Source organism: Hesperophylax consimilis, chromosome 19, assembly GCF_061612785.1.
Source record: "Hesperophylax consimilis isolate HC1 chromosome 19, BYU_Hcon_1.0, whole genome shotgun sequence".
Lineage (NCBI taxonomy): Eukaryota > Metazoa > Arthropoda > Insecta > Trichoptera > Limnephilidae > Hesperophylax > Hesperophylax consimilis.
In genome coordinates this window covers 21,434,284-21,447,557 of record NC_142854.1, presented here as the reverse complement: position 1 = coordinate 21,447,557, position 13,274 = coordinate 21,434,284, and the positions used below count along the sequence as shown (strand labels likewise).

At 35.5% G+C, this 13,274-nt stretch overlaps 1 protein-coding gene across 1 annotated transcript in view; it reads right to left on the bottom strand.

Annotated features, from left to right (window-relative positions):
• Positions 1-12,461: 12,461 nt before the first annotated feature.
• The window catches only part of LOC149414980 (uncharacterized), a 44,871-nt gene continuing 44,058 nt past the window's right edge, over positions 12,462-13,274 (bottom strand). The window contains exon 6 of the mRNA XM_089642963.1: positions 12,462-12,529. Within this exon, the coding sequence (XP_089499089.1) occupies positions 12,462-12,529 (68 nt within the window). The remainder of the gene's footprint in view (positions 12,530-13,274) is intronic.

Here is a 13,274-nt window from a genome sequence, read left to right as displayed (position 1 = left end):
CACGCTTCGATCCTTCTTCACCTCAAGTCAGTAGTCAGTAAGTCATCAATCTGCCGCCAACGATTTACTAATCTCACGAGTGACAACTGGGGGGGAGCCTCGCGCCCCTCCGCAAAGGACACATACCCGGCTTCGCCCGTACCATCATGGACTCTATCGGGACATCATCTTAGCGCCTTGTCCGGATCGTCGTCCCTGGCAAGCGCCCTGGTCCCAGCGTCTCTGACCAGCGCTTCTTCCACGCATCATGACCACCACGAGGACACGCAGCATCCTCACTGGTCACATCGCGCCCGTTCAACCGCCTACAAGGTCCACCGTACCTTTGGCCGTCTCGTCAGCACTGGAGTGCCTGAAAACCTACGTTCTTCGCTAGTACCTGACCTTCATCGAGTCCCGGTCACCAGCGCCCGGCGTCGACTCACTGACCCGCGCTTGACCACCACATCATCGCAGCAACCGGAGTATTTAACATCTGTCCTACATCATCTCCTCGTCACCGCAACTGACTCTCAATAAACACAACAACAACAACACCTTTATCTTTCATTGTCTCACTACCAATTCCCATAATTTACTAAAATCGTTTTTAGGGGCTTTTACGTACGTATTCTAATAACAACCTCAAAGCATCATTACTAACAAAGAGTGTCAGAACAATATCGACAGATTTGAAAACTATCCAGAATTATTTCACATGGAGGTAAAAACTACAACGTCGCATTATTTACGATTACAACAATTTTCAAAATCGAGAAACAAACAATGATGAAAAGAAGAAAGCAACAATAGTTATTTAAACTATTACAATTTTAGTTGTGTATGTAGTTTTTCTTGCAACATCACTGAAACTATTCGCTGTTTACAAAAGCAAGTATGATAATGTTTTCCTGTTCAAACGTTGCTAATATTGTCTCCAATGACAACTCGCATAACGTTTAAGTAATGTAACAAACCCATATAAATTGTTTTACACGTTACGCACAAAAATATGTCATTGAACAAGAAGATAATAATACTAATAAATCTAAACTAAACATGAAACAAAACAAGATACAGAACAATACAAAGATAACGGTCACAACTAGGAATCGAACCCAGGATCTCTTGTCTTGACTTTTTTATACCATTTACTTCATGTAGTATTATGAATTCCACATTGTTACTGTTAAAAAACTACCTCATATATATTTCATTCCAGTGCAGGGATAATGCGTCAAGTCTTCCATTCAAATCAGTCTCTTAAGACTCCTGTTACTAATAATACCCACCCCTCATACCTTGTTCCATCCCAAAACTTTCAGTCCTTCCATTTCCTAAAAATACTCTACACACTTCATCCCCAAAAATGACACAGACCCTGATGGATTTTTTTCCATAAGGGTCTATTTCTGAAATTTTCACTGAAAACGGACAAAAAGTTTTTGAGTCTATAGGGGACCCCATGAAACTTAATTATTAAAGACAATGTTGGCGATTTTTAAACGAAAATTTGAAACAGACAAATCAGAAAAATACACTGTCGCATCTAGGGCTTGAACCCAGGAATATAGCCTTGCCGGGGCACCACTCTACCACATACCTAATGGGACCCTATCTCCTTCGGTCATATTTAACTGTATCAGGCTTCGGATAAGAACTGCCAACATTGTGTTCATTTTCTCACTGCACACTTTTATTGCTGTCTTTATGTGTGATCGCAAGATTCAATTGGAACTAAATGCAATCTAGTTATTTACTTATCCTTACTTCCATACTTCGGGGTAGGTACCAGAACTCCATTGTGGACTGCTAGCCTCGCTTCTTTAAACTATTAGCTATTAGTTCAGTCCTCTATTAATAGAGTTACCTACATTTATCCTTCCTTCAATATCCCTGCCAGCCTTCCAATCTCTCGTCAACATGCTTCCTAAAGATTTTTTATCTCTGTCAGCCTTCCCATCTCTCGGAAACATGCTTCCTAAAGACTATTTATGTTCCTTAAATAAATATACATTTTTTTCAGACTGTGTGCGTTATATGAAAATAACTTTTTGATTAACAGTTTTCAAAGATTAAAGAAAAACTATTAAAATAATGAAGTGTCGTGTGTACGCTGTTGTGATTTTTACAATAATTCTAGAATCAGTTAGTGCCCACGTTGGAGAAATTTGCTTGAACATTTTTAACATTGGAGAAGTGGATTATTTCGGGGCCTTTACGGAGTATACAGGACAGAACATAACTGGCACACCTAGATATGTTGTGGAAGATCCAAATGAACCCACAAGCACGTGGAACAAATACAGGACTGATGTGTTTGTATTCACTGAAGATAATTCAACAAAAACTTTGGAAGGTAATGATTTTTTTAAACGTCTTTAATCGTGTTGTTAATATTAACTTTTATTTTATAATAACTGTACCCCGTCACGCATTGCTATGGCTCAGTCTGTCTGTACTATTAAGAAAACATTTGGAGCTGTTATCAAAAAAAAACACCTACAAAACCTGATAATATAGGTACATATAAACACGCGAGTATTCGAATGCAACGTTGTTTCAAAATTTCAAAGCAATCGGTGGCGCTTCAGTCAGTCTTTACAGCTTGAACTTGACATGGCATATTTTACACCAAATTTGTTCATTTCATTTTTAAAATTTTTCAACTGAATGTGAACGATTTGAATATGTTTAATTTGACAGAAGTAGAAGAGGATATAATAATGGACACCGCTTACCATCGCAATGGAACCGTTTGGATGAGCACCAGCAACGGCATATACAAGTATATTCAAGGCGATGAATACATCACCTTTTATTCTATTAACGACAACGTATCGGTAAGACAAAATCATTTATTTATTTGTTAACTTAAAAACTATGTACGAGTATGAAGAATGAGTTAATGGTAAATGTAAGTGAGTCTAAAGTTATGGTGTTTACGAAAATAGTTTGCAATATAGTTGTGAATGATGAATACTTGAAGCAGGTGGATGAGTTTGTGTATTTTGGAAGTATGTTTAAGAGAGATGGGAAGGCTGACAGAGGTATTGACAGAAAAGTAAATGCAGGTAACTCCTGGTGGATATAATGTGGATGGCGGAAACAAATATTTGTCCAAATTAGCGAAGCTAGCAGTCCACAATGGAGTGCTGATACCTACCCTAATGTCGGAAACTGAATGCTGTGGAAATGGAATCCCTGAGGAGTATGTGTGGTAAAACCATGCATGATCGTCTGAGAAATGCGAAGATTCTCAAAGAACGCTAGACTGATGTGAGTGTAATGAGAAAGATTAAGAAAGGGAAGCCATCTCTCAGGATCTCCAGATCTCTTGTGGTCCTGTCGGGTGAAGTGAGTTACCTAAGAACTTATCCCGAAGCTTCTTCAGGAATATCTTCTCCAATGATATTATCCCACCATGTCACTTCCCGCCAAGTTGTTCATAATGCCTGGAACCCGTTTATAACCGTTGTTTCGAATAATTTGATGAGAATTGTGAATAAGTTAGCAGGGCATCTTTCTCCGTGTGGTCAGTTAATATGGTGTATTTTCTTCTTCCAGTCGAGAGTCATCAAACAGCTGAGTGTTTTGAATGATACCCTCAACATAGTTCTTGAGAATGACAACGTCAAACAGATCATCGACCGAAAGTTTTTGATAGACTGTCCTCTGAAGTTTCTAACTGGTTACCACATTGCTGTGGACGCCAACTGCCGCGTGTACTATGTGAAGACCTACTATCATTTCAAGAACATCCATTCGTACAGTACTAACGGTTTTTCGGTGAGTTACAAAAATTATTAGCGGGAAAAATGTTGAAAAAAAATAGTATATTTAGATGCACCAAAACTTATAAAAATATCGTTCTTTTAATTTAAAAAATATATATTTTTACTTTATTTTTTAATGTTTCAATGATTTTCATGTAAGGAAAAATAATTTCTGTTTTATAAAATTCTGAGTTTTTTCGAAATAAGTAAAAAGAGAGAGTCGGCCAAGAACTTTGGGAGATTTAAGATTACGAACAAACGAAAATTTACGTTTTTATTTATATAGATTTTCAAGGTTTTCCAAGATATAAATAAGCAAAAACGAAATAAAATACCTAGGCATTAAAAGTAGACCAATGCCTGAAATGGTTCACACACATAAACAAACTCAAAGACAGTGTGAGGAAACGAATACAAATCTTTAGATCTGTAAGACATACATATAAATATTTACTCTGAATGACATACTTTGTTTTCTGCCCATCAATACGGTATGGCATTATAGGATGTGGTGGAACTTATAAAAAACAGACAACCGCTATAAATAGCACAAACGATAATATTAAAAACAAATCTAATGAAACCGTTAACATATTCATCAGAAGTTCCGTTTAAAAAATTTAATATCAAAAAATTAAATGCAATATACTTCTTCCATGCAACATTACAAATTTACAAATATAATATTATACATAAAACTCCACCATTTAAAAATAACAGAAAACTCAGGCAAATATCAATTCACCCAATTCCAAAATGTTAAAAAATACAATGAGGCAATTGAACGATAAATATATGGGAGTAAAGTTTTTAATACATTACCAAAAAGTATAAGAAATATTAATAATAGTAAAGATTTTAAATTATATCTCAACATAATAACACAACCCCCTCTACACACAAGCCTGGCTTTATTATGGTGGTACATCTCTTATATGATACCATGTGAAATGATTTATTTATTCATATAGAGTGGAGACGGTTTACATGTGGTTCATTGTGTTATTTCCCGTTTTACCTCATACCTTTAACAGTTACCCGGTCTCTTTAATAAAGTTCACCAGGGTTGTCATTGGATATATGGCTATGTTTTATGGTTTCACAATGTGTCTTCCCAGGTCTCATCTCTCCTCTCCGTTCCCCTTTCGTTCCGCAAAGGCCCCACAGGGGAATAGAGTTTCATCTCTCCTCTCCATTCCCCCTTTGTTTCCGCAAAGGCCCCCCAAAGGGAAGAGTTCACGAAGGGAATTTCGGATAAGTAAATTTTTTCCAGTTCCAGCACATTTATAAATTTAGTTTGGTTCCAAAAACCATCAACAAACCACTAGCATTCCAGCTTACTATCAATTATATTGGTAGGCGATGTTTGGCCTTAGTGTTGAGATAAGTTAAGAATACTTTGTCTAATGTTGAACTAGGGCAATGCAAGGAATGCTAACACGACATATCCAAGATTTAACGAGATTTTTCTTGGAACGCTATGGCTTATACGTGCCAGAAAACTTCAGCCGTTGTCGTCGCCATGACTTGTTCGAGATACAACATGGCAGAACAGATGTTCTAGCACAAGGAATGGTGCTGTTGAATGAAATTTCTGAAACAGTGGATGTACGAGTATAAAAAGCTTTAAAAAGCCTTAAGAAATATGTATGTATTTATTATTATTATTATTAAAAGATAACCTCGTTGTATTGTATTTATGTTTTCAGACAAAGAGCGCCAAACCATCGTACGTCATCGACTATAGCAACAATAAGGTTTTTATCAGTTACGCAGAGGGTTTTTTATTCCATAGTCCAGAAGACGTCCGTAACGCTTCGGAAAGAACTGTCACTTATTCCGACATCCGTGACATGGCAATCGATCATCACAGCAACATCTTTATACTAACATCAAGCGATTTGTTTGTATTCTTCCCGGTGCTAAACGCTTCCTGCAACTTCTCGGATCCAACTGGCAACAGCTTCGCCCTGTTTCCATCACCAGAAAAGTTGGAAGAGTACACACAACGCTCGCGAGATATCATCAGTGAGGATTTGTGCATTCAACGAAGAATTAACAAAAAAACTTATATCACGTTAGTTGTAACGTTGGTTGTTTTTTTGGTCATTGGATTGTTTACGCTAGTGCTGGCTGCCGCTTATAAAATGATTGCTTCGCGCTCTGGCAGCAAACTGAACACACCAGAAATGAAAGAACCAGCTAATTATGAAATGAATAGTAATTATGAAGATAACGGTGTTTCTGAATTCCATGATTATGAAACTATCGTTTATGACACTCATTATGAAGTAGTCGATGATGATTAAGAAAACATCGAAATTAGAGTTTCTTTTTGGACCCATTGTCCATATGAATGTAAAATCTTCATTAATTCTTACTACTTCATGATAATCCACAATATTAATTACTTCATGTGAATGTTTAATCTTTATATAAGTTCACGTGAACGCACAATCTTAATTACTTGTGAGTTGTGAATTTTTATTATTTCATGTAAATCTACAATCTTGATTACTTCATGTGAATGTGAAATCTTCATTACTTTATATAAATGTACAATCTTTTCATCGTCATTTTTTATAATTATTATTTTTACTACTACATTCCTTGTTTGGACATCTTTGAATATTGTCTTTTTTATGTTACACCTCACAAGAGAGCCCTAATAATAATGTATACTAATTCGTCGTAGACCAATAATTATCACAAGCAAGGGTGTGTGCGTGTGCGGCCGCGTATTTATTACAATTTGTCCGCACACATGTTTACATCTTCCGCAGATTCCGGTTTCTAAAATATTCATTTATTCTTATTTAAAAGAAAAATTAGTTCCTTTTATTTTGTGGTACATTCTCGATTAATCAATTTAATCAACCCTCTCGAGCGATTGGTTGTATTTTAATTTTTTATCTTACCATATTATTTCATAACATGAACTGCTTACTACGGCTTAAAGTCAATAAACCCATGTAGATTTCGACATTTATCCCATATTTTTAGGTTCTGTAAATTTGGCGTAGTATTTTTATTTTTGTTGGTTTAATTGTTGGTGAAACCGTACAAGAGTCCTATCTGCTTCCAACTGTCTGCAGCCAGTGATACTATGGCATCCCTACTTGAGGTATGTTGGGAGGATGAACGTTCTGGGGAGGGGAAGGAGATGGGGCAGAGGAAGGTGGGAAGTACCTGGCTATTCAGATCTGGTCACCTAATACGGCCAAAGCCATTTCAACCAACGTTTTAATTCTGAATGGTGGTCTTACTCCAGGGCGATACTGTAAGTATCTTCCACTATGGATCTTGCCCCAAATACACTTTATATTGTTTAAAAGAATAATTTGTGAAATAACACAAACCACATGTCCACTATAATGAGCAATAGTGGATAATTAAAAAAAAATAGGATATTGTGTTCATTATAGTGGCAATTTTTGGGAAATTATGCCGTGTTCCGCTACGTCCTCCTTTAGCTAATGTTCGGACAGCATAAAGTGTCCATAATCATCATCCATATGCATAAATAACAGTCCCGATGATGGACATGGATATATAATAGTTTTTTTTTATTAAATAACCTCTTTTATATTATAGTGGTTTATTTTAACATTAATTTATACATCTAAACCGATGATGGACACTGTAATGCTGTCCGAAGCGTTGTCTAAAGAAGGAATTAGCGCAACATGACATACCTTATACCATTATAATGCTGTTGGCCATGAAAATCTCAAATCAAACCTCTTGTTCATGTTATTTTATGTCTTTTTGAATAATAAATATCTATTTTATTCGATTTAAAAAAAAAAAAAAATTTAGTATAATTTTCCCAGGAAATGTGAATATCCTTTCACGCAATTATTGATACATAAAATACCTAACTAGCAATGCAACACATTGGCTGAAAATAGTGACACACGTACGTCAGTCGCTTGGTAATATGTAGTTGAATGAAAGAAGAGCTGTAGTGCCGCGCAATTCGGTCTAGCTCGTCAGAGCAACGTCGTCGGTCGACCGAAGGTACGCGTGACACTATTTCCAGCCTTACAACAACAACACAAGCCTAGAATCATAACGACGTACGTGAAACAGCCGTACGTGTCCCTGTGTGTTAGAAAGACCTTCGGTTGAATTTACCCAATCAAATCTCGTATAAAAACAATGGATGAACCTACGGTCAGCTTTGCCCTAGCAGGCATAGAAAATTGATCTTTCCATGGATTTATTTTACTTATTTCTAAAAAAAAAAAATTTTTTTTTATTTGACTTATCTCTGATGAACTTATTACCAAAATCTCAAATGTTTCTAGAGGAACCCCTCGGAAACTTACTAATTCATCGTTATTAAAAAAAAATCGATTGCTGACAGCTAATTTTAAAGTTGAAAAAACGTTTTATATAATTTTGAAACCTTTTCACATTAAATATTTTAATGGTAAGGTCGTGTTTTAATTAATATTAAATATAAATATCATACATCCGTAGGGATCCTTCTGGAAACATTTGAGATTTTAGTAATACGTTCATAATAAATAATAAAAATGTGAGCGTCGAGCGAACCCTCGTTATTAGATACTTATGTCACCTTACAGGGAGAACAAAAATTGTGAGTATGTACTCTAGGAAAGATGTTTACTAGAAACGCTACATGATTTTAAAAAAAAAAAATGCATTTTTCATTATAAATAACCATTTAAATAAACTGCAAAAGCAGTTTGTTAACAGGTCAATTTGACAATATTTAAATAGCTCAAAAAGCACACATATAACTAGAAGCTACAATATAGAAAATATATACAGAAGAATAACAAACGTGAATAAGTAATACAATACAGAAGCACAAAATATACACCAGTTAGATATAATACAGTTAACCTTTAACTATGGAGGTCGGGTCTCAGAGGCCCAACCCCTTCTTCAATTTCTCGGAATAAACACCTTCCCCGCGCGTGCCATCCCCGCGCGTCTCAGTAGCTTCAGTTTTAGTTGTGTTATGACCAAGGAGGGAGAAGGTCGCGTCATCCGGCACTTATTACGTGAGAAATAATCATTTAAAGTCTGATCAGGGCCTGGGAGACCCGTTGACTATAATTTCCATACAAATATACTCGGGCCTATGTGACCCGTCTACTATAATTTTCTTACATTTTAGTATTACAAATTTTTTTAATTTGTTCTAGATTTAAGTGGAGTAAATGCTAACGTCTTGTTCAATCAGGAACAGGAAAAGAAAATAGAAATAGGTGATTTTTTGAAAACTTTAGCGCGGTCTCTAGTCCTGCCACATGCTCAAAGACGAGTTTTATGCACAAAGTTGCCTAGAGAATTGAGGTCGACAATTACTCGAATATTAGGTGCAGATGTGCCCCCAGCGGCAATACAGGCTGAAGAAGTTGGTCCTTAAAATCGTAAAAGATGTAGATTTTGCCCATCAAAGCTCTCTAGACAGACAACCCATGCCTGTATTAACTGCAAGAAGCCAGTTTGTCTTCAGTGTTCCAAGCCTCTATGTTCTGAGTGCCAGTAATTTTACATAAGTTTGATCCTTGTGAGAATTTTTATTTTATTTCTTTCAGAAGTTTTTTTTATGACTTTTTGTTACTGTTTCTTTTATTAGCTAGGAAAATTATTGGTTTTGATTTTTGTAATACCTACTATAATTAAGGAGCCTTAATATGATCTCAAGTCAATTAAGACTGAAAACTGACTAGGTTAGTTAAATTTGGAGATAATTATTAAAATATGAATAAAAGTTGATTATTTTTATTATTCAATCTTTTATTTATAAATACTTTATACATATAAACTCCTTGCTAAAGTCAGATTGGTCCAGGTTTGAAAATTAGAAGAATTTTATGAAGGGGTCTGTGTGACCCGACGTCCATGGGAGTGTGATTTTTTTTTCACGTCCATAGTTAAAGGTTAATATGTGCACAGGCATACACGCACACAACATACTTCAACACACTCAAAGGCGTATTTATTTATTTATCCACTGGAGTGACCACGCGAAATAAATAATTTTGCCTCGATTGCTCGAGATATCCAGACGATCATTTTTTTTTAATTTTTCGCCAACATTAAAAAAAAACATTACTTAGAATTTTTACATTAAGTCATACAAACTTATTATAGTGCTATATATAGCCAATGAGTTAACCTGTATTTTTTTGTTTGTTTCATTTTTGTAGGATTTATAGAAAACATATAAAAAAATCGTTAAGTTTATAATCGCGCGAATCCTGCGTGTTTTTTAACTTTAAAACTGCTTTGACAGCTACTTTTTCGAGTCAACATTAAATATTTTATATTTCTGTATGTTGTCTGTGGTTTACTTGATAATAAATGATACATGTCTATGGAAAAAAGACTTGATTTTAATTAGTGATGGGAATGATCGAAATATTTATATAATCGATTTTTTTAAACCGAAACATCAAAAGAATCGAATGATCCATTCGAATGAATCGCTCGGAGTGCGGGAGCAATAGCTACGGACAGGGGCAAAAAAATTTCCGTCGGGGGGGGGGGGGGGTAGGATTCGAAAATAGTAACTCGAATATCAAGACTATCCCTATCGAAAAAAAAATTGTTTGCATATTCCGGTTGTAATTTATTTTCAATAGTATGGCAATATTTTTGGTAAGCAGGTACTAGCGAAATTTCAAACGCTAATTTTAATTCCTGGCAATGATTCCCTTGTTGTCTGCTAGCAACATTAGTATTATTCCTGTTAGCCACGAATTTCAAATATGTATGCATATGCATATTTATTTTATTTTTTCAACTTATGTATCTACATATTATATAACAGGCAGATTTAATTTTGGGTACCTGTATCTTATTATGTACATTATTATTGTGCTGTAATTTTCATTTGCTGTACTTTGATATCTGTTTTATATAATATTGTAAGCTCCTGCTAAATAGCTACTTAGTGTAGCCAGTAGGTACAAATTCCCATTAATAATATTTATAATGTACCTCTTAATAATAAGATAATAATTATATGCTGTTTTGTTAAAAATAACCTCTAAATCTCATGTACGTTGTAGGCGCCTACTAGAACCCAAAACAAACCATTCATTCATTTGTAATTTGTATGCAATTCACAAATTATTATTAAGTAAATAAATTTATTTTACTACAGAAAGCGTTTCATTTTAATTACTAATTAAGAGACACCGATGTTAATTTCAAATAAATTAAATATATTTGTTCGTAGCATAGGTAGCAAATATATTATGTTTATATGAACGAACACATGTCACTTTATGAGTTTAATATAAACTGAATATTGTATACTGCCCGAAGAAGCTACGGTTGTAGTGAAACCCGATCAGCATTAAATATAAAAATGGTGTTTGCTAAGTTATTGGTTTATTTTATTTTAAATATACACTACCCGAATGTCCCGAATAGATGATACATAACCTAAAAATAACATAGGGAGGTATTAAACCTTCAATTGTGAAAAACTATCACCATGAAAATCTTTTACACATAAACTATACCTACTGGAAACGTAAATCGTCACCTAAAAGTATTAATTCATAATTTACAATTCACACACGAGGTTGATTATAACATCAACATGCTTCAGTAGACAGCCAACAATGTACTTATAAAATATTTCGTTTGTCAAGCAATCTGAGATATTTTGACATCTCGAAATATAACCTCTCGAATGTGAGAATCGATTTGCGTTTCCGAACGAATTCTGACAGTTTGAAAACGATTGTCTCGGACTGAACATTCGAATGATTTCTGACATTTCAGAGCGATTGTCTCGATTCCACTTTCGATGACATTTTAAAACGATTATTTCGGACTGTGTATTCGAATTAATTCTGACCAATCACAACGCTTGGCTGGCATCGATTATTTCTGACCAATCACAGCGACGACTTTCGATGACGTTTCAAAACGATTGTCTCGGAGTTGCATTCGATTTAATTCTGGCAATGAATCGAGATATTTCGAATGGTAAAAAAGATCGAGTAAACCATCGATGATTCATCGATTCCGCCCATCGCTAATTTTAATCGTAAACAACCCATCAGAAATCGTAGGTGAAAAAAATATTTTAAAGAATTTGATCACGGACTGTCCAAATGTAAAGAACTAAATTACTATATTAAGTACATTTAACACACTGACATTGTATTAAATTAGAAAGATAATTTCATTGTCTTCAATTACCAATAACAACCCAACCGAGGAGATGCAGCAGGCCCTCAGCCGAGCCAAGCCTCAAGATAAGACCATTTAAATTGATCGTATTTCATACTAACTTCATTTTAACTATTCTCAATGATTTATATTACTTTAAATGTACCCTTCCCTCCCTCATCCCCATCACCTACCCTAAGGATCTATTCACACTAACACACTTTTCGTTCTTTAAACATTTTGCAAAAATATTTGGGAATTATATAAAAATAAACACAAACTTAATTATCGATTTTTCTTAGTCCAATGACTCTAAATAAATTAAATATATATCACCAAAACGTAAGAGGGCTACGCACTAAGACTGACACATTGCTGATGGCAGTTCGATCCAACGAGTATGACGTTATCGCTCTGACCGAATTGTGGCTTGTTGATGGCATCCGTAATGAAGAGTTATTTGATGATCGCTACGATGTACACCGCCGAGATCGGGACTACGCTTGCACAAGGCAGCGCTTGGGCGGGGGTATCTTAGTCGCTGTTCGTCGTGAACTGGTAGCTCACGAGCGCCCAGGGTGGCATTTGCGAGCTGAGGACATCTGGATATCATTAGAATCTAAAGGATCCAAACACACAAATTTTCACATATGCTGTGCTTACCTCCCTAAAGGACCAACATATCGTGAAAATATGGAAACGCTTCCTCACCCAAATTTCTGCACTTACGTTGCAATTTCCCTCAGACAAATTCATTATCCTAGGTGACTTCAACCTCTCTGACATTTCATGGAATAAGTCTCCCAATAACACGTCCTTTATACCCAGTGATCGCTTATCGCCTGTTAGCACATCATTTATAGACCGCATGCATTTTTCTGGATTGCGCCAATTGGAATTCCAAATACCAACGGTCACTTTCTTGATCTCGTCCTATATAATGACTTCGTCACGGTCTCTGCATGTGATGAACCATTAATTTCAGAAGACCCTCATCACACCTCACTAATCATAGAGGTTTCATTTTCTGAACCCGATCCACTAGTGGAGGAACTAAGAAGCGGTTACGTCTTTAGGCGCGGTGATTACGAACAAATTAATACATGTCTCGACCAGGTAAACTGGCATGAGCTGCATTAAAAAAATTCTATTCACAATTAAATAATCTTATAGACGCCCACATTCCCAAAAAACTATGTAGGAATTCTAAATACCCGCCATGGTATAATTCGGCCCTCATTAAATTGACATCAGAAAAATACAAATACTTTCAAAAGTTTAAGATATACAAAAACCCATCTGACTACGCCACTTTCTCTTTACTAAGATCACGCCACAAAAAACTTA